This window comes from Sander vitreus, chromosome 4 (genome assembly GCF_031162955.1).
Source record: "Sander vitreus isolate 19-12246 chromosome 4, sanVit1, whole genome shotgun sequence".
NCBI lineage: Eukaryota > Metazoa > Chordata > Actinopteri > Perciformes > Percidae > Sander > Sander vitreus.
The window spans coordinates 5,750,411-5,771,000 of NC_135858.1; the positions used below are offsets into that span (position 1 = coordinate 5,750,411).

The 20,590-nt window shown below is 41.0% G+C and overlaps 2 protein-coding genes across 2 annotated transcripts in view; both read right to left on the minus strand.

Moving 5' to 3' along the window:
* On the minus strand, positions 1-17,710 carry mapkapk3 (MAPK activated protein kinase 3). Its single transcript, XM_078247885.1, has 10 exons — positions 16,948-17,710; positions 9,106-9,245; positions 7,080-7,144; positions 6,806-6,885; positions 6,583-6,709; positions 6,290-6,365; positions 6,003-6,127; positions 4,138-4,223; positions 3,929-4,009; positions 1-695 (listed from the first exon to the last, which is right to left on the minus strand). The coding sequence occupies exons 1-10, from the start codon at positions 17,242-17,244 to the stop codon at positions 540-542; spliced, it is 1,233 nt and encodes a 410-aa protein (XP_078104011.1). The 5' UTR covers positions 17,245-17,710; the 3' UTR covers positions 1-539.
* Positions 17,711-18,106: 396 nt separating this feature from the next.
* dnah1 (dynein, axonemal, heavy chain 1) overlaps positions 18,107-20,590 on the minus strand; it is a 33,099-nt gene continuing 30,615 nt past the window's right edge. The window contains exons 77-79 of the mRNA XM_078247884.1: positions 19,211-19,417; positions 18,745-18,979; positions 18,107-18,343 (exon numbers count right to left, since the gene is read on the minus strand). Coding sequence (XP_078104010.1) covers positions 18,222-18,343; positions 18,745-18,979; positions 19,211-19,417 — 564 coding nt within the window. The 3' untranslated portion in view covers positions 18,107-18,221. The remainder of the gene's footprint in view (positions 18,344-18,744; positions 18,980-19,210; positions 19,418-20,590) is intronic.

Consider the following 20,590-nt stretch of genomic DNA (forward strand, 5'->3'; position numbering starts at 1 on the left):
GACAGTGTCAGACATTCTTTTAATTCCTGAAAAAAAAAGACAGACAATATAAAGACAACACAGGTAATAGTGAGTGTTCTAAGTTTCACAGTTGCTTTGTCTGTCTGTCTGTGTGATTTGCACACTAGTTACAAAGGAGAGCTCGAATAGGCAACCCCGCATTTAAATACACAAAACATGATCACTAGAATGTCTGCACACAGACACTCTTACAAACCGGCAAGGTCTAAAAATGACATACATAAAAATAATTAAAAACAGATAGACCCACAGTGAGCAGAGCTGTTGATTTCTACCACTGACAGGAGAAACATGTGATATCATGTCTTGATATGTCTTATAAATGTCCAGCTCTGACTTTGCTGTTGTTCCTATGTTGTCCCTTTATTTCAGAGAACCTTCCCCCAACATCCAGTCTCTCGAGAGTCTTGTGCAGGTCTCTAAAGGATCTTCTCCTGCTCAAAATAAACTTTTCAAACTTCTGAGCTGCTTTTCGTCATCATTGGCTGTCTGGATTTCCACCAACAGTCCTCTGTGTCTCACTGACTTTGGCAGACCGTGGACCCACTCTTGGCCCCCGCAGCGGCCTTCTTGCGTCTCTTGTTGAGTAGCGGGTTGCTGGAAGTGTCGAGATCTTTGATCTTCACCTGGTCGTAGTCCACGCGCATGGTTGCTAAAGCACTGGTCATCTCTTCCTATGAGAGACAGGGCAGAGGATCAGGTGTAGCAGAGTGTGCTAGATGAATGAAGACTACTCTACAGTTACATATGACAACCGGAGGGAGGGTACTATACAGAACAATAATGTCATAGTGTAAGTACACCTTTGTTGAGTCCTATTCTCAACCAATCTTTTCAAATGTCATATGAGTTACACTGGTGCTTTAGTGTTTTTTTTAAAAATGATTGACATTGCTATACTTTTACCCCTCTACATCCAAGAGATCAGTGCATACGTGCAATAGTGCAATCATTTGACATGTTGGGAAATACGCTTATTATTTTTCTTGCTGATAGGTAAATGAGAATAATAAGATATAATAAGATCCTCCTATCAGCAGCTCTAAAGCTTTCTAATTAGCATGTTGTACATTCATTGTTTAATGCACACAAAAACCGAAGTGTAAAGAGGTCAAGTTGCAGTTCTATCAGGGACCATGCTCCTGGCCAAGACATACTCCGGCACATAACCCCGGTAAAAATAGCAACGCTGGTTTTTGTATGAATTAAAAAAAATGAAATGAGATAAGATAAGATACAACATGGTAGGTGGAATTTATCATATTTAGACAGAGCTAGGCTGGTTACGCTGACTTTTAGAGGCACGAAAGGATGCAAAGAAAGAACAGTGTGTGTTTCAGTTTTCTGAGACTGCTTTAAAGGGGTGGTTCAGAATTTTGGACATAGGACCTCATTTCCAAGTTAGCCAGTGTGTTATTTATCAGTGGAGACAGTTTTCAACACTTTTCATCCAGTCCTTCCAGTTGCAGAGTTCGCTGGTGCTAGGCTAGCGCAAGTCAACAGTATCTGCTAGCCTGCCACTAAAAACAGTCTTACCCACTCCACAGTACACCCTCTCAATGATCGCATTACTGGAAGGACTGGATGAAAAGTGTTGAAAACTGTAGTAGCAGTAATGTGATCATTGAGATGCAAGGGTAGTTTTAATTCTAACATTATTCTATCAACAGACATTTACATTGATAGTCTGACGTTATAATTTATTTGCCTCGGGTGTACTGTGGAGTGGGTAAGACTGTTTTTAGTGGCAGGCTAGCAGATACTGTTGACTTGCACTAGCCTAGCACCTGCGAACTCTGCAACTGGAAGGACTGGATGAAAAGTGTTGAAAACTGTCTCCACTGATAAATAACACACTGGCTAACTTGGAAATGAGGTCCTATGTCCAAAATTCTGAACCACCCCTTTAATCAAATTTCCGTTTATTCGGGTACAAACATTTGCATTTTAAAAGCTTCATTAAAATGACAATATGTATGTTGTTTTACTGTGTATGTATGTATGTGTGTGTGTGTGTGTGTGTGTGTGTGTGTGTGTGTGTGTGGAGCTGTAATTGATTGTAATTGTATGTGTTTCCAATATAGATCTTGATTTTAAGCACATTATGAGGCGGGTAGTGTCATTAACGCTAAGACGATCGCCTGCTGGCTTTAGCCTTATACTTAACGTACAGACTTGAGAGTGGTATCAATCTTCTTAAACTTTCAACTATGGGAAAGCGGATAAGCGTGTTTCCCAAAATGTCAAACTACTCCTTTAAGGGCTGTTCCATAATACACAGTATGAAAAATAAACAAATATGGACCTATCTGGGAACATTTTAATGAGTTGGGGAAAGATCAAGTCATCACTGGCCAAGGCCAAGAGAAGCTGGAGCAAATACAGGCCAACAGGCTACAGCCCTGGAAATATTAACCCTCAAACTCTTCATCCTTCATGGTTCATGATATAGTGCCTCTTGTCTGTCGTTATCTATACTACCTATGTAGAAAGAATGTAACGGTTTTGTGTTTTTTGAGAAGTGGTTGTTCAGGAGTGCAATCTGTGAAATTTTTACACAACAGAGCATAGCCCATTGCAGAACCGAACAGTGGTGTATTGTGTGCGTCACATTTTGGAGAAATGTTCTTTTCATACCTTATCACTTCAAGCTCTCTCATTCAGCTGGTGTGAAGGAGTGTGAAATTAACCCCACAGTGACTTGATGAGGGCAAACAGCGTCCTTGTTATTTGAACACATTTCTTTGTGTGAATCATAGAAAGAAAAGTTGCGCAGGGCAGTTGAGCTCCTTTGTGTTTAAAAATGTGTGTTTATGTGTGTGTTTGTGTTAAATGTTACACTGAACTAACTCATTGTACAGACTAGACTGTGACCACTGCTTCCCCCTGGTGGCCATCGGGGTGTCAAGACGTTGATGCATTTTGTGTTTGTAACATTTTAATTAGTTTCATTCATTTTCCTTTGATAATCATTATAATCATAAAAGGGGAACTCAACTGATTTAAAATGAAAATCAGTTTAAGAATACTACTTACTTACTTACTGACATACATACTGTACTGTATGTCTTCTGTGGCTCTGGAGGAGCTTTGTAAAGGCTGAGAAAGTGACCACGATGATATTATATGTCATCAGGGGGTATCTCAGCTTGGGCTTGGTGACTCCAAATTTTAACAGAAAGTAGTACAAACTGAGAGAGAAGAGTTTGAAACATATTTCCCAGGCATGCATGAAAGAAACTCTTGTTGTATTATGGGAAATGTAGGATCCAGCATCTACAGCGCCTGCCTCATTCTAGAGACTAAAAGTCACGATATCTCTGCCTCTGCACCACTGATTTTGTCACACTGGGGCTAGTCTTTTTCCACCACATTCCACTTCGGGGACTGCTCCGATGCTGCTGGAAATTCCGCCGGATGTCACTCTTTTCGCCTGGATGGCCATTACCTTCCGCTTTCTTTGTGTTGGCATTTTAAACTCCGGTCGATTTCTGAGGACTATGGTTAACTGCTCCTCAGATCTCTGCAGGGTAAATCCAGACAGCTAGCTAGACTATCTGTCCAATCTGAGTTTGCTGTCTAGTCTGTTTGCACGACTAAAACAATCTTTGAACGTACACAAGTTCCACCAAAACAAGTTCCTTCCCGAGGCTATTTTGCAGCGTGCCTCTGACAGGCGCTTAGCGCCACCCATGACGATTGCGATTGGTTTAAAGAAATGCCAATAAACCAGAGCACGTTTTTCTCCCATCCCAGAATGTTGTGTGGACTAGCCAGACCCTCCTTCGCAGCGCTGTGGAGGAAGGTCTGGCAATGTGAGACTAACCTAAAGCTTTGACAGCCCAGCAGTGACAGGTTGTAATGCAAATATATGACCAGAGAGGGTCAGTGTTGTTGTGCTTCTGACCTTCACATCCTCCCACATCTCTCTGTCTTCAGTCAGGACCCGGGTGGTGTGGAGCGGAGTGGAGGGAACCACCATGGACTTCTGCAGAGTGCAAACAAACACCCACACATACATACAGATGTAGATATGAGCCAATAGATGCACAGCCAAACAGAAAGCAGTACAGGAAGTATGCAATGTCTATCTGTACTTGACACACAGATACTTACATTAATCCAGGGGTGGTTCATAAATTGAGTGATGGTCATTCTCTCGTTTGGGTCTGTCTTCAGTAGCTGATGGATCAAATCTTTGGCTGTAAAAGCAATGCAAAGATAATTGCATTATTAGTAGCAACACACACACATGCAGTGACAGAATGGTCTACTTTCACAGCAAATAGGATTGCTTGAGAGAGAAGGGTGAGATAGATTGAGGGAAAAAAATAGAAAAACTACAGCATGTGCAAGACAGAGTTGTGCACGTGTTGCTGTTGGTTAGGAGGATGACACCAGCTGGATGTTGTCTCTTAAATTATCTGTAAGATGTCTCATAGAGGGGTTTGGGCAATTGCTTCAGAAGTAAAACACAGGTTGTCTACTGGATAGGGCTGTCAATCGATGAAAGGGATATTTTTCAAGTTTTTAATGCTCTTATTAACATGGAAGCGGTCAAATATGCTTGCTTTATGCAAATGTTTATTATTATTGCAACAATCCGAGACAATGACAAATATTGTCTAGAATATTCTCCAGAATAACCTCAAAGGTACTGTATGCTCAGAAAATATGCTGAAAGCATAGTATGGCAAACTCAAGTCCATCAAGCAACAACAGATGGGCATTTGACCTGAGTGTAACCTTACTTGGTAATACTAACAGTATGTATAGTCCCACTTTACACTTAAAGGTAAAGTAAAGGTTAACTAAACATCCCATTTTTTTGGACCTCATGCATTACAGCAACGGACACATTGTACAAGTACATACATCCAGGCGTCTGCATACTATCCAGCGTGGCCTGTCTTTTGCAAGGGGAAGGAGGGTTCTCTGCATCAGCCGTATGCTTGGCCAGCAAGTGATACACACAGATACAGGTAGCTTTATTTATCCCCAAAGGGCAATTCAGTTTCTACAGTCCACCGAAAGTGGTACTTGAGACTCGACGTACTCCGGAGGTAACTCAATTATTATTATTTTTTTTTTAAAATTTAACCTTTATTTAACCGGGTAGGCCGTTGAGAACAGGTTGTCATTTGCAACGGCGACCTGGCCAAGAAAAGCATAAGCATGCAGGACAACATACAGTTTCACATTCAATACAATACAGGAATACAGAATACAATAGGCTACATAAAGTACAGATTAAGTAGGCATTACAAAGCCGGCGCAAAGTGAGGTGTGAGTAAGACGATGGATATGCAAAAGTGATATGGTAATAACACAATATACATGAATAGACAGTGTATAACAGTGCTGAGATGTAGTGAAGAGTCAAACATAACAAAACAAAACAAATAAACAGTTAGTGCAAATGATGATCTAGTTATTGATGTAGATCAGTTATAACGCAATATATATAAATGGACAGTCTATATAAATGCTGATGTAGTAAAGAGTCAATGTACAGTGTGTAATTCACATCGACAGTACATGCAAATAATTTAAGTCTTGTCAATAACCATTTGGAAGGACTTTGAAATGGAACTTGCCATTCAAAAGACCCTTTCCTTTATTCATTTCTGCTCAAGGTTTGTTTGTGCTAGCCATCTACAACGTTACTGCTGCATCGCTTCCTTTCCCAAACTGCTGAGCGGTCTGAAGCCCCAATTCACAGAACGTGCATGTGTTAATCGCGCGCCAAAACAATTAGCGCCGTTAAGAGGAATTTGCGTTATATGCGAGTTTGACGTTAATCAGCCCTAGTTCTGGAGAATGTTTTTAATAACCTACATGTGCAGGGCTGAAACGAGAAAAACCAATGAGAGAAAAACAAGCATTTTCAAACGATTGTGAATGAAGTGTCAGTGTGAACAGGGCCTGTGTGTTTTTTTAAATTTCTTTTGGGGGGGGGGAGAGGAGGAGTCCCTTCTCACCTTCCTGTGACACCTCAGCCCACTCTGGGTTGGGGAATTCGTACTGGCCCATCCTGATCCTCCTCTTCATCCCCGGAGAAATGGCCTGGCCCGTGTTGGAGTAAAATGGAGGAAAGCCACACAACCTACAGAGACAAACACGGTGAGACAGACAGAGTAACTTTAAAACCTTGAAAAGATTCCCCTCTGCCTTGTTTGAATGTATCCATATACAGAATGCATCATACAAAAACATTTGTGGTTATATCTACGCTGCTCCCCCACCCATCCACACGCCCAGTACTCACAGGATGTACATGATGACGCCCAGAGACCACATGTCACAAGAATTGTCATATTTCTCTGGACCCAAAACCTCAGGAGCTTATCATTGGCAAAACACAAACACACAGAAATAGATAAAAACAATTATAAATGGAGATCAGTGGCAAAAATATTGTATATTGTTTTCCATATTACAAAATCTGTCCACCTTTAACCTTGGGAGAAATACCATATACAGAATCCATGACACCTTTCCTTAAAACAGTTCATCGGTCAGGAAAAAAAGAAAATCTTTTCACAACATAAAGCAACTTACCCACATAGTATGGTGTATAACAGGGGGTCTGTAGAGGGTTGTGTAGCGTCGTCTCCTTAGCAAAGCCAAAGTCTGTTAATTTGAGGACCCCGTTTCTTTCTTTAGTGGTGTACAGCAGGTTCTCTGGCTGGTTAGGAGGCAGAAGAAAAAGAGAAAGTATAACAAAATGTCCTTAAATGACCCAGAACTGCTCATACTTGTCATGATCTCGATCTTTCTGCACCTTGATGTCTCTGTGTGCGATGTTAATGTTGTGGAGATACTCAATGGCCGTGCCGATGTCCCTCATAATCTCTGAAGCCTCTGGGAGTAATAGAGAAAAACATACTCTCTCAAACCAGAAGCAATTCCAGTATCACACAACAAAAGATTCAAATAAAACAGGGATTGCGTAAAAGAAAGGAACAAACGTATATCATTTTCTATTTGCCTGTCCAATGCTATACAAGATGTCTGCCTTATGTTGCTCCTTCCTGGACATATTTATCAGTCCTCACCTTTCTCAGTAAAGGCCTGGTCTCCTCTGGCCTGGATTCGGCTGAACAGCTCTCCCCCTTCCATACTACAATCAAACACAGAAAATCATCGTTTCCCATTTTGATATTTTCACTTTCTGTAGAAACAAAATGGAAGAACATTTTTCAAAATGTTTTGTCAACATTCAATTACAGTAAGTCATTTCTACTGGTGTCATGCAGTGCAGTGAAGACACCTGGAAAGCTATACTGCGATTTGGGCTAAATCACATATATGGATGGAACAACTAAATAAATGTGTTTTTAGACATCTGCATCTGCACAAAGCACCACAGTTATAGTAGGGCAGATAAACTCAGGTGAAAAGTACATGACGTACAGTACGATCAGCTGACATAACCAAAGAAATGACATGTTATTTTCCATACAAAATTGCAAATAACAATAAATCCATAGCACAATAAATACATATTTTCTAAATCTACAGTTTTACAATGGGAGCCACAGTGTTGGATTTCAGTGGAAATCTGTTGAGTTGTTTTACAGCTCAAAACACTTTCACCTAAAGCTTTCAGTTTCTTGCAAAGAGAAATGAAAAGTCAAGTTCAAAGAAATACCGTAGGGAAATTCTTTTTTGAGACAGGAAAAAATAACACCAAAAGATGGAAGAAGATAAAGTACCAAAATGTTGTTGAAAAAAAACCTACAGGGTTTTTAATGAAATGGTGCTGTATTACATTAGTTTAACAATAATATGGTTATTTGTCTCATTCGTTTTTTGTTTTTATAACAAAATAATTAGTTTGACAATAATATACTGTATAACAATACAATAGCTGATGAATGGTGAGACCTGTGACCTACATACAGTTCAGACACTCACTACCATAAATGTTACAGTTTCAGAATCACAACCACGCATTAAACAGCCGCCACCGATGCCTGAAACTCTCATCTTTGGCCCTCAGAAAACCGTGTTTGTGCCCATTGTGATGTGGATGTGAGTTACTGTGCATTAAGTAAGAGTGTACTTTTTGTGGTTCATGAGCACACAGATGAACAGCTAGCAGGGAGAGAAATGTGTGTGTGTTGGTGAGTGCTAAACTGATTGCGGTGGGCTGTACTGTCCTCCTCTGACCCTCGCTCATACAGGAAGGGGTGAGAGATTGCTGAGAGCACACACACACACACACACACACACACACACACACACACACACACACACACACACACACACACACACACACACAACACAAACAGCTGCTCTTTCAGTATGATAAGAACCAGTTAGTCATTATTTAAAATCCCCTTGAACAGTGTTTTCTTTGAATTTCTCTGAATCATTATGTTTTTTTAAAAATTAAATTCACAAGTGAAAGGCAATAAAAAGAGCAAAGTTCAACTACATCACTGGAGTCACTGTGGGTATTTTTATGGACAGTTTGTCATAACGTGAAGCCCAGATGGAATTCTTTCCCTTTATCTCACAAACAGTGTCGATGTCTTCACTTTGTCTTGTCTGAGTGGCAGGTCTTATGACTGACATTTGATAATAATAATAATAATAAGAAACTTGATTTAGCACCTTTTAAAACACAGTTACAAAGTGTTTTACAATAAAAAAAGGAACACATGTGGCCGGGCTTCATCTGTCCTATGGAAATAAAGGCCTAAAATGCCCGAAAAAATAATCTTTAAAAAAAAAAAGGAACACATTTAAAAACCAAAGAGAATAAAATAAAACTAAAGGGAAGGGAAAAATGTATGTAATAAACAAGAAATTAAAAACTAATAACACAAACTGGCAGCTCAGATCCCCTGACTAAGACAGCTTTATTTCCTCGGTCCTCGGTATCTTAAACCAATCAGGAAGCCGTTGTAAAGAGGTATGACATGATCATACCTCTAAGTTCTGATCTGAGCTGATCTTATTTTTGCAATCTTTCTAAGGTAATAAAAACACAAGACATAATATTACATGGTTGTTAAGTAAGTATATGTCAGAGGGTGTAAACTGATGGTTAGAGTGGTGAAATGTGACTCCTACCACTCCATGATGATGAGCAGGCACTTTTTTCCCTGATGCATGTTCTCATACAGGTTGAGGATGCGAACAATATACGGCCCTCCTGATACTCGCCAGTGGAGCTCCACCTCTCGTCTGGCTTTGGGGCTATCGTAGAGAATCTGGGAGACAGAGAGAGAGAGAGAGAGAGAGAGAGAGAGAGAGAGAGCATGATGAATAGAGCATAATACTAGAATAATATTCAGCGCACGCAGAACAATCAATCTGAAGATGTCTCTTTAGGCTTTTGGACACTGAATGATGGATGTTTTAAAATACAGTATAAAATGATTAACCGAGAATGAAAATGGTTGTTAGTTGTATCACTGTTGATATCAGAAAAAAACCAACCTTATTTATATCGTAATGATGTCAACATTTACAAGGAAAGTCTATTCCTAGTCCTATTTACAACATCATGTCAGATGATATAAGATAAGAAGATATAATATAATTTCCTTTAAGTGGTTACCTATATCATCAATGTAGTCCTACATGGTTAAAAACATTTTACTTTTTTTAGCTGGTGAAAAGTGACCCAAAATAGTGTAGAAAAGAAAGAGAAAAATAAAAGCTTATAATAATAAAACAATTAACACAATTACAGACTGTCTTCCGTGACCCACTACGTGTAGGACTAACACATGTAGTCATTCACACACACACACACACACACACACACACACACACAGCAGGTGGTGGCCCTTGACATCATACACATCTAGAGCCAGAGTGTATTTTTGGATGTGACAGGGATGGCGTGACCTCCTGTTGCCTGGAGTACATCACACACACACACACACACACACACACACACACACACACACACACACACACACACACACACATACACACACACACACACACAAACAAATCATTTTTCAATTCTATGGATTGAAAGGAAATAATTCCACATATTTTGGTAAACTCTAAATGTCAGAGAACAGCTCATAACGTTGTGTTTTAGCTGGCTAATGTCAAAGAGGAAGCGAGGGCCGAGTGTTTCGGAGCAGCAGGGTGTCGAAAGTAGAAGTTGAGGATTTCCTGTGACTTCTTCGTCTTATCTACTATTACATGTGTCCCAGCTATTTTGTAAAGCAAAGCAATGGGCCGATTTGTTTCTGCTGTCATTTATCGCTTTATGACTTTAATCAGAGCAGACAGCATGTGAGATGGTTTTCTTAATTTCCTGCAGGGAACTAGTATCGGCTACAATAATAGAGGACTGTGTCGGATTAAATACACATATAAAACACTGAGGGGATGATTAGAAGACTGAGACGCACATAGTTAATCTTCTGATGGACTCTTTTCTTATGTGAGGCGATATGGAGACCAAACGTCTTTGTCCATAGAGACACACAATGGAAACACAAAACACACCTTCATCTGATAATGCCTGAGTTTAACAGCACACTCTCCCTCCCTCCTAACTAAAAAAGGTGGTTTATCTTTACTACCAAAGTGCTGCTCATAAAGTCTGCAGCGAAAGTGGTCTAGGAGATGTTAATATACCGTGTTGTTACTGTAATAAATATCATGCTCTAATGACTGCCTATACCTGCTTTGTGCAGCAATAACAGTATACCATTAAAGCTATAGTGCGTCGTTTCTGTTGCCGCCATGAGGAATTCTAAGTAATGACAACAAAACTGTCGGCGCGTCCACATGATACAAGCCTTCCGTAATCGCACACGCACCCCCACCCCTCCTCCACGCAGTTACTCGTAGCCAAGGAGGACACGGAGGATTTAAAAAAACATGATGTACTCTTCAGAAGAGGTCATTATCTTTACTCGAGCTTCTGCGCGGGGAAGTCACCAGACGACACAATCTTCTGAACATAGTCAAACTGAGAAATACAGAGAGAGTTATGTGGAGCTGATAGTCTAAATTAGCTTTGTAGCAACACATTTGGCAATGGCTTGAATGTAACGGATTTTTATTAATATCAAAAAGTTACGCACTAAAGCTTTAAGGGTTGCTAATGCTATACTACTCCACTACATTTATTATGAAATGATGAAATGAAATGATGGCAGTAATAATAACACTAATATAGCATGAGCTGCTTTTTTGAAAATCAGTTTTTAACAGGACTACAGCCATGCTAGCAGCTCTTTGAGGTTGTACTTAGGCACACCAGTGCTTTGAGCTGAATGCTAACACTAGCCAGGCCACAAGCTCTTAGTTGAGGCTGAAAGAAATATCATCAATTTTGCAGGTATTTAGTCATAGACCCCGTTTTCACCCGGGCCACGTTCAGCCCCGACAAAACGTAGCACAAAATAGGATAGCTCTAAGTACGGGTGTGAATGAGTTGAGGATGCATTGAGATCCAATCACTCAAACCACATTCGTAGGTGGTTTAGGCCACATTCTTATAGCAGTATGTACGTGCATGTTTCCTGGGCCGCATTAGAACCGCCTACTCAATTGTGAGAGGAACTACATACTCATTCAAAGTATTTTCTCGTCACTGAAACTGTGAAATTGACACACACACAAACAAACACACACACACAAACACACACACACACACACACACACACACACACCGTTTTTTGCAGTATTATAATACAACTCGAAAAACTTTAAAAACTCAAACTTTCAAATGAAGTAAAAGTTTTCCTTGACATCAGAGGTAAACTGTGGTGTACCTTACACAAAACATTTTGAATAAAATCCCCAGTCCTTGTCCCGTCTAGGCAATAAAAACATTAAAGTTAAACATTGTGTAAGAATTTCTCCCATCTAGCGGTGAAATTGTACATGACAACCAACTGAATATTACCTTCTAGCCCCTCCCATTCCGAGCGTGTTTTAACTCCTACGGTGGCCGTATGGCAAGATTAACATGGCTTCCGGTACGAGTATCAGTGCTATCGTTATTCTGTATATTGTACGAGATTAATAGTGTAAGGCAATGTGCAAGGCAATACAGCGTAGGCTACAGATTTTTCTCCGTGAGCAGAGTCAGAGATCAGTTGATGAGGCGGTTAGCGAGGGAAAGCTAAAGGAAGAGGGAAAGGTAAAGAAAAACCAAAAGACAGAGCTGGTGGCAGTGGATTGGTGAGACTTCCTAGGAAAAAAAAAACTCTCCAAAGATGACGAGGAGAGAGTGGAAGCCCTTCAAAGACAAAGTAGAGAAGCAACGGAGGTTTGTGTTTTTAATATATTTATCTGAGCAGTATGAACAATGTCAATGAAACCGAAATTAGCTCTTAGTATCTCCATCGTTTACACACAGCTGTTCTAGCTGTAGCTAGTCTGTGTTCTGTGCAGGACATGAGTTGTCTGCCAGGGAAATCATGACGTTATGCACAACCATGCTATAGTTAGCCAAGCAACAACAGGCTTTCAAATTTACTGGCAGTCGCGAGTAATCTCCTTCTGGCATTCGTAACGGTGCAACTGGGTGTAAAAGCGCAAAAGGCGGAGGTATGTCCCTCTTTGGCTAATGTATTTTAAAGATAGAGGTGCAACATGGCTGCCGCCATTCGAGCGACTCGCCCGTATGTATTCTGAATGATTCTGAATGGCAGATTCTAAGCGTACGAGAATACTTTGATTAATTGGTGGAAGTAATTACACATGAATGAGCACATATTTGTGAAAGAACAAAAGGTTTTTTGCTAAGAATCAACTCAAAACATTACACAATGTACCTTTAACAGTAGTGAACACCGAGATTTAAATAAATATTTGATCCCGTTTGAATTGAGCCATGAATTACACATATGATGTTCGTCAATTTAAAAGATAAGTTTGCAAATGGAGAAAGTCTGAGTTTGTCTCAAAAAGTAATTAGAAAGACTACTCACCCCAAAGTCACAAGTGACATCTCGCTGAAGCTACGATGCCAGTGTGATGTAATGTTACACACATGAGCACAAGGGGTCTTACCTGTTCTTTTGCTTCCTGGCTGATAAAAATACGCTGGATAAAACACATCAGGTAAGATAACGTAACATGTGTTGTACAACAGAGCTAAGCTAGCTAGCTAGCTAGACGAGATATGTAGTTCACTGAGCGGTTTTACACAAAACTAAGTGGTACTTCGACAAACTGAGACTTTCCTCACTTGCAAAATGATCTTTTAAATTGACAAACATCATATGTGTAATTCATTGCATGTTGTGCATTGTTTTTGTTTTTTTAATGTTGGTCAGTGTATGTTGCTTTTATGTGTTGACTGTACTGTCATTTTATGTATTTCTTTTTTTTTAGGTTGCCATTTTAAAACTGGCCAGGGACAATAGATGAAAATTAGTCTGCTGAATGAAATCTGGCTCATTTACAGTTGCTTTGCTGTTGATTAATGAGCATTGTCCCTGTTAAATAAATAAATAAATAAATAAAGGAAATGAAATTGCTCAAATCAAATGGGATCAAAAGAAAATTTGTCTCTTTTGTTCACTAACGTACATATTTTTAAACGATCCCATGGGGTCCACCAGAAGGGCAGGGACTTCGCCTCTGTATGCTACCGTCGAAAGCAGATCATGAGCTGGAATTGCTGGAAAACGAGCAGCTGAAGAATCAATGGAGACTTATAAGCCCAAACCTCTGAGACTGATTAACTTGTTTAACAGCGCTGGTTGCCTGGAGCGAACCTGCGTAAGATCTGATCGCAGTTTTCAAACATACTATTAAGATCTCTTCCATGCAGTGTCTAACCAAACCACTGAGAATTTCTATGACAGTTTGGTGGGAACCAGAGGAAACCCAGATGTGCTACCATCATGATGCCAAAGACTTGACCACAGGGGTGAACACACACATACACGCTGAAGGGAAGATTTTGACTTTAAATGGAAGCCTGCACGGACCTGCAGCTTTTCCATGCACTAAACCGGAAGGCTCTTCAGGCGCTAAAATGGAACAATCAGCGGCCGAATACGTGCTTCCAAATGTATTAACAGTTAATGGTAGGTGCTCAAGAGGACTGCTATGCACCACAGAGCTCTCCCAGGTCCCTCTCCTCCCAGTAGTCAGGCAAATCCAAATTAAAAGAATCCTGTCAACTGTAACTGAATTACATTAACAGGATGGCTCCCCTCCAGCTCTGCTGAAAAGTGGATTAACTAAACCCATCCATTACATTCAGTGCTCAGAGCTACATTTAATTAAAAAGCCAGTGAGCTGGTCAACTCTCCTCACCCCCCTCCACATCAAACACTCTCGATTATTTATGTTTGCTTTGAGATTAAAAGAACAGGGAAGTTGTAAATTAGCCTGAATGGCAATAAAGTAGAATAAAAACTCTATCAGGTACACTCTGTCACTTAGTCCAGTACAATCCCATTCACAAGCAAACCAACACAGTCGCCAATAGGAGCTACTATAGAAAAGGCGTATTGTGATTTCATGAGTGTTTCCTCTGTCATCTCTCAAACCTTTTGTCAGGGTCTTCAGAGAGCAAAGGGGTTTCAGACAATGAGAGTGGTGGGTTTGTGGTGCTTTCTCAATGCTGGGTTCATCCTGACCCGCTGTTAGCTTTCTCTGGTGGAAGTTAAAGTCTGTCGAGCAGGTGATGCTGTTATGGATGCAGTCAGCCATTACATGACGACACAGAAAAACATTTTCACAGATTAACACACCTTCTCTTTATAGCCACAACACACACACACACACACACACACACACACACACACACACACACACACACACACATGCTGTGGTACCATGTAACCAACTCAGTGTTTTCTTACAAATTCTGTTTTTTTTCCTCAGCTCCTCTGACATAAAAAATCTCGTTGCCTGAAGATTTTTCAGCAACATATGGATTTTCATCATTCTCTCTGCTGCCATTTCTAAATCATAATAGTTTTTTCCCACTCTTAGTCTGACATGATGCTACCAAGCCTCCTATCCCTCTTGGCCTCTCATCTTTTGTTTGTGACTTCCTATTTTCTGCTGCAGTTAACTCTCTTTCTCATCCTGTTTCTCTCAGCCTGGGTCTACAGCTCTGCTTGTGCCACTGCTGCTGCCTGGTTTGGCAGCTCAGATCCAGATGGATTACTGTAAGCCAATAAATCTCTCCAAGTCTGTGCCCCGGTGGTGACAGCCTGACGACCCGTGCTTGTGTGACTATACCCGTATATGAAGGAGTGCCCAAGTTTCCACTGCTCCCAGAACAAGGTTGTCAAAATCCACGTGTCTCTATGAAGCAGCATAACATATCAGAGCTGGGTGACTGTGCATCCCTTAAAGGAACAGTTCACCCCCAAAATCAAAAACACATATTTTTCCTCTTACCTGTAGTGCTATTAATCAGTCTAGATTTTTTGGGGGTGAGTTGCCCAGTGTTGGAGATATCATCCATAGAGATGTCTGCCTTCTCTCAAATATAATGAACCTAGATGGCACTAAGCTTGTGGGGCTTAAAGCGCCAAAAAATCTGAAAACATCATGACTCGGTTAGTCAAGATAATCCACAGACCTGGCTGTGTTTCATGTAAATAGTTTCTTTCTACCGAACTACACCCGCCAACCGTATCATCACGCAAAAGGAAGCATACTCATGGATGAGAGGCTTGTGCTTCTTAGCTGTGCTGTAACTGTAGCTAACCAATGCTGCTAGCTTACCTGAGCTAGCTGAGACTACAGCTCATTCGAGAAGAACACCATTAATATTCACATCTCTCACTAGCAAGAGCCTCTCGTCCATGAGTACACGTCCTCCTTTGCAGTGACGCGGTTGGCGGGAGTAGTTTGGTAGGAAGAGAATAGTTCCTACATAAAACTGATTACAATTATCTTAATTATCATAATAATCATGATTTCTGTAAAGAGACATTGCTGTTGAGTTTTTCAACTGTATTTTTTATCGAGCCTTAAGCACCACAAGCTGAGTGCCATCTAGTTCTATTATATCTGAGAGAAGGCAGACATCTTTGTGGCCGATATCTCCAACACTGGACAACTTACACCAATGCAATCTAGATTGATAAATAGCACTACAGGCAAGAGGAAACGTATGGGTTTTTGATTTTAGGGTGAACTGCTTAACTTTAACTTGCACAAAACAGCTCCATGATCGTGTTTAGCCTGTCCACATGTAAAGCATGTGATCTTATAAGGTCTATGTGTCAAACCCAATGTGAACAGCAGGTACACATGCATAAAAAGGAGAGCCTAGACATGCTTGTACACCAGTCATAGTCTATCAAAATCACACACACAAGCAGACGCATGTAGTATGGATTTTGTTTGTAACTATTAAAGGCTTCAGTGTTAGTCTGAGTTCTGTATGTCTGAGACAGAAATCTGACCTCAATAAAGGTGAACATGTCTTTGAAGCTTGGCTACAGACTCACAAGTGAACCCACTTTCCAACTCTAAGATCTTAAACACACAGGCCACAGACCAAACAATGTTTCCATATAGAGATGGCACTAATAACAGTAAACAAAAAAACAATTACATTTTTTTTCCCATTTACATTTAATCCCTGTTTAAAAAGGGCTTCATTCATGGTCTAAATCTAAACGTGTAGATGAAATATTCAAAATACTCCTGCTGCATATTCCAAACTGACCGACAGGTTTGACTGGACAGTACAGTGAGTAAAACAACTTCCACACTCTGTCAAACATTCCTTATATCAACTTTGTAAACACACAAGTAAAACTATTTTTCAAGTATGATAATTTGGGAAACACACAGAACGCCTATAAGTCTTGTTTTTATGCCGCAAGTGAATCTATGTTTAAATTCTATGGTTCAAAGGAGCTAGGCTACTTACCGGGCTACTAAGTGTAACGTTACTTATGAGGTGTGTAAGCAGAAGTGGTCTATCCCAACTTCAGTATAGCCTACCTTTAGTGCGCACTTCTCTCCAGTCTTCTTGTTGAAGCACTGTAGGACTTTGCCATTGATCCCTAAACCCAGAACCTGACTGGAGATCTTATAATCGTCCGTCACTGCGTTGCGCTTTATCTCCGCTTTGGGATAAACGGGCATGGCGAAGTGTGTGGACTCGCTGTCCGCGTCCTGTCTCTCAGTAGCAGGGGGAGCGGGCTGCTCCTGTTTCGGGTTGTCAGCCGGGGAGTCCGGCTCGGCCTCAGCCTTTGGCGCTTGCAGCGGCTTCTCCTTTCCGTTTCCATTTTGGAGCATGTTAACGCCGGCTTGTTGTCACCAGTTGTACTCTGGAGAAGAAAGCGTGAGTGAAGTCCCCAAAGCAATGCGATGACGCCTGCCGCCCTCGGTAATTGCGTAAGCTGAGAGGAATCCGTGAGCACCGCTGGCGCGTCTGGTTGACCTGGGCAACGCAGCCCCTGTATGGACTCCACTCACTAATTTCAAAATACAGTATATAAAACAAACAACACTTGTTTAAACTACACAATAACTATTTTTTCACTGAACTTAAATACCCGCCAATTTGTTTTTAACAAGTATTCTGTCAAATCTGTATCCTCAGAGAAATCCAAAATATTTGAGATCATGTAAATGTCACAAATATTTATTTCCAGTTAGAGTAGTCTTTAACAGACAGCAGAGGGGAGGATATTCTCTTGATTCTGCTGATCTCAGCTTCTCCTTGACCTAGACCCCTTTGGTTATTCACATGGCAAGTCCCTGTCACTGTTTGTTTAAGCACCACCCTCCTACAGTCAAGTCATATTTCTCAACTGGCCCTATGTGGAAGTCTTAAAGGAGCAGGACGTATATTCAGTTCAGTGTTCAGTAAGCGTTGTGCAGAACAAGATAAGCTGATTGTTGGCTTAGCCTATGGGAGTAAAGGAGGAGAGTAGATTTGAAGCAAAACTTACACGGGGTCCTACAGTATAGTAGGTGGAAAACTGCAGCAGGATCCCTTTAACCAAGTTATTATATCAAAGTAAATAATCTTACATAGCATGATTACACTAATATGACATTGTGAAAAAGAGTTTATTACACAGCATGTTTTTGTGAGATCATTTTAAGAGACTTAAGGTGCATAGACAAAGTGTCTGTGTTTGATTTGATTCTGTTTAAGCGACCATAACTGCAATCATCATCGCTGTGGGCTGTATAAACAAAGACCCAGTAAAAAGTAAGTTTTCCTTGCATATGAAAAGTGTGTGTGTGTGTGTGTGTGTGTGTATTTAGTAGTCCAGTGCACAGATGAGGGCGACTCCCCGTTTGATCCAGTGTCTCTGAATGTGGTCTGTAGGCAGCTCCACCGAGATCACATAGTTGGTGGAATGGCCGGTTGTAGACAAAGTCCCTAAAAGATTACACAAAGCAGTGACATGAAGACATTTCAATTGTTTGTATTTTTCCATCACTGCACTGAGTAAAGTGTTTCTGAGCAGTCAGAGGTGTTGGCTATGTGCTGTGGGTGGAAATTCAGAGCTGCACTTTCAGACGCTTCGTGAAACAAGACACTAACTGGAGTCTATTTTGGGTGAGTAATAAAACCACCAATAGGAGGAACACACAAACACTAGAGCGAGCAGGCCAACGCCTCGTCAAACTGAAAAAGTTATTACCCTAAGCAAACGTTTATGTTAATCCATTTCCTTGACTAAAATATTTCATAAATCTCTGATTAAACAACTTGTTAGCCAAGCACTATCTAATCTAACAAATAATATTAGTTAATCCAGTCATGCTGTGTGTACTAACCAGCACGCGTGAGGGTCTTGTAGATTGGGCAGATGTAGACCCCAGAGGTTGGAGGTTTGCGGTTGGGTTTGGGGATCAGCCAGATGAGGGCCATTTCTGTGTAGAGCTCCTTGGGCCTGGAATCTGTGAGTTGACCTGCCTGGTTATCCCAGCGAGCCCCCTCCAGGAATAGACCCTGGATGTAGCAGCCTGTGTTTGGTTTCTCTGTTATCTCTGACACTGACTTCCCCATTACCTGAGCAAGTAGGGATTGCAAAAGAGATGAGGAAGAGACGGGGTGATAGTAAACCAACCATTTCATATTAAATCTTTCAAGCAATTCTAACAAAAATGGATGGTATATGTTGATATTCATACAGTCAATTTAGAGTGGCAAATGTGTAGTTCTATGCCTGAAATTAGTATGTTTTACGTCAAAAACAGTGGCAATGACACAGACTGTCAGATTTACAGCTTGCTGTCTGACCTCAAAGTCAAATCCAATTGTGTCGATGGAGGTGCCGGAGCGACGGGCGTAATTCTGGAGGGTTCCAGTGAGAAAAGCCTGGGGGAAAAAGAAGCCGCTAATCCAGAAAACAGGTGGAATGCCGTAATGGATCCATCTCTGCAGGAAATTGATCCGCTGAAGCAGATCTGACACCCAGGACGCCAAAGGCTTCAGAGAAGGGTATGCCTGGAGGGAGAGAGACACATGGCCAGTCAAAGAGCTATGTATTCTTAGAAAACAGAGCCTGGAATTATTAGAGCAGAACAGAATGTCACTGAAAGTAAATCTATTATCTTGTACACTAAAATCACTCCCAAATGTCAAACGTCCAGGTCTCATCCCTAACTGCCTACACAAAGATGGATGTCATAATATTAGTTCAGTTCAAGGCACACTGTTGTATTCTGTGCTTTGACATTTTGGGTTTGCATGACCTTAAAGGAACACGCTGACTTATTGGGACTTTAGTTTATTCATCGTATCCCCCAGAGTTAGATAAGTCCATACATACCCATCTCATCTCTGTGCGTGTTGTAACTCTGTCTGACGCCCCCACCGCTAGCCTAGCTTAGCACAGATCCTGGAGGTAACCGGCTCCATCTAGCCTACTGCTCCCAATAAGTGACAAAATAACGCCAACATGTTCCTATTTACATGTTGTGATTTGTATAGTCACAGCGTGTACAAATAACAAGGTCACATGAAACACAGCCGTCTTCTAACCGTATACATACTGGGAACTATATTCTCAGAAAGGCGAAGCACTGCTACTTCTGCTACTTGGGCGGAGTGATTTGCTCGCAGCACCTGAAGCCCTGTGGTGAGGAGCAGAGAGTTTGCCTGGAGTTCGCTCAGAGTTGGAGTAATAGAGTCAACAGTTACTAGATAGTAAAAGCATAGTGACCTTGTTATTTGTACACCCTGTGACTATACAAATCACAACATGTAAACAGGAACATGTTGGCGTTATTTTGTCACTTATTCGGAGCAGTAGGCTAGATGGAACCGGTTACCTCCAGGATCAGTTACAACACGCACGGAGATGAGAAGGGTATGTATGGACTTATCTAACTCTGGGGGTTACGGTAAGCTAAAGTCCCAATAAGTCGGCGTGTTCCTTTAAAATAAATCTTCTAATCCTCTGCCCCCCCGAATGCTCCACCTGCCCCACTAATGCCAACTATCCTCTCTTCACCCTAAATAATATGTTTTACTAATATCTGATTGGTGGGTTTGGCCCTATAAAACATGGGAGACGTAGCGAGAGAGCATGTCACTTTTCTGAGCAGAAGATGCTGTCACTGCAATTGCCGACCCAGGCCAACTCCAGCCCGCTGATCACTTCTGTTTACAAATAGC

Excerpts from the sequence above, each read along its gene's own strand:
- mapkapk3 (XM_078247885.1), bottom strand. The coding sequence starts at position 17,244 with ATGCTCCAAAATGGAAACGGAAAGGAGAAGCCGCTGCAAGCGCCAAAG. Across the intron at positions 6,710-6,805 it reads TCGCACACAGAGACATCAAG|CCAGAGAACCTGCTGTACAC; the intron begins GTGCAGAAAGAT and ends CCTCCTAACCAG. Across the intron at positions 696-3,928 it reads AGATGTGGGAGGATGTGAAG|GAAGAGATGACCAGTGCTTT; the intron begins GTCAGAAGCACA and ends TGTCTCTCATAG.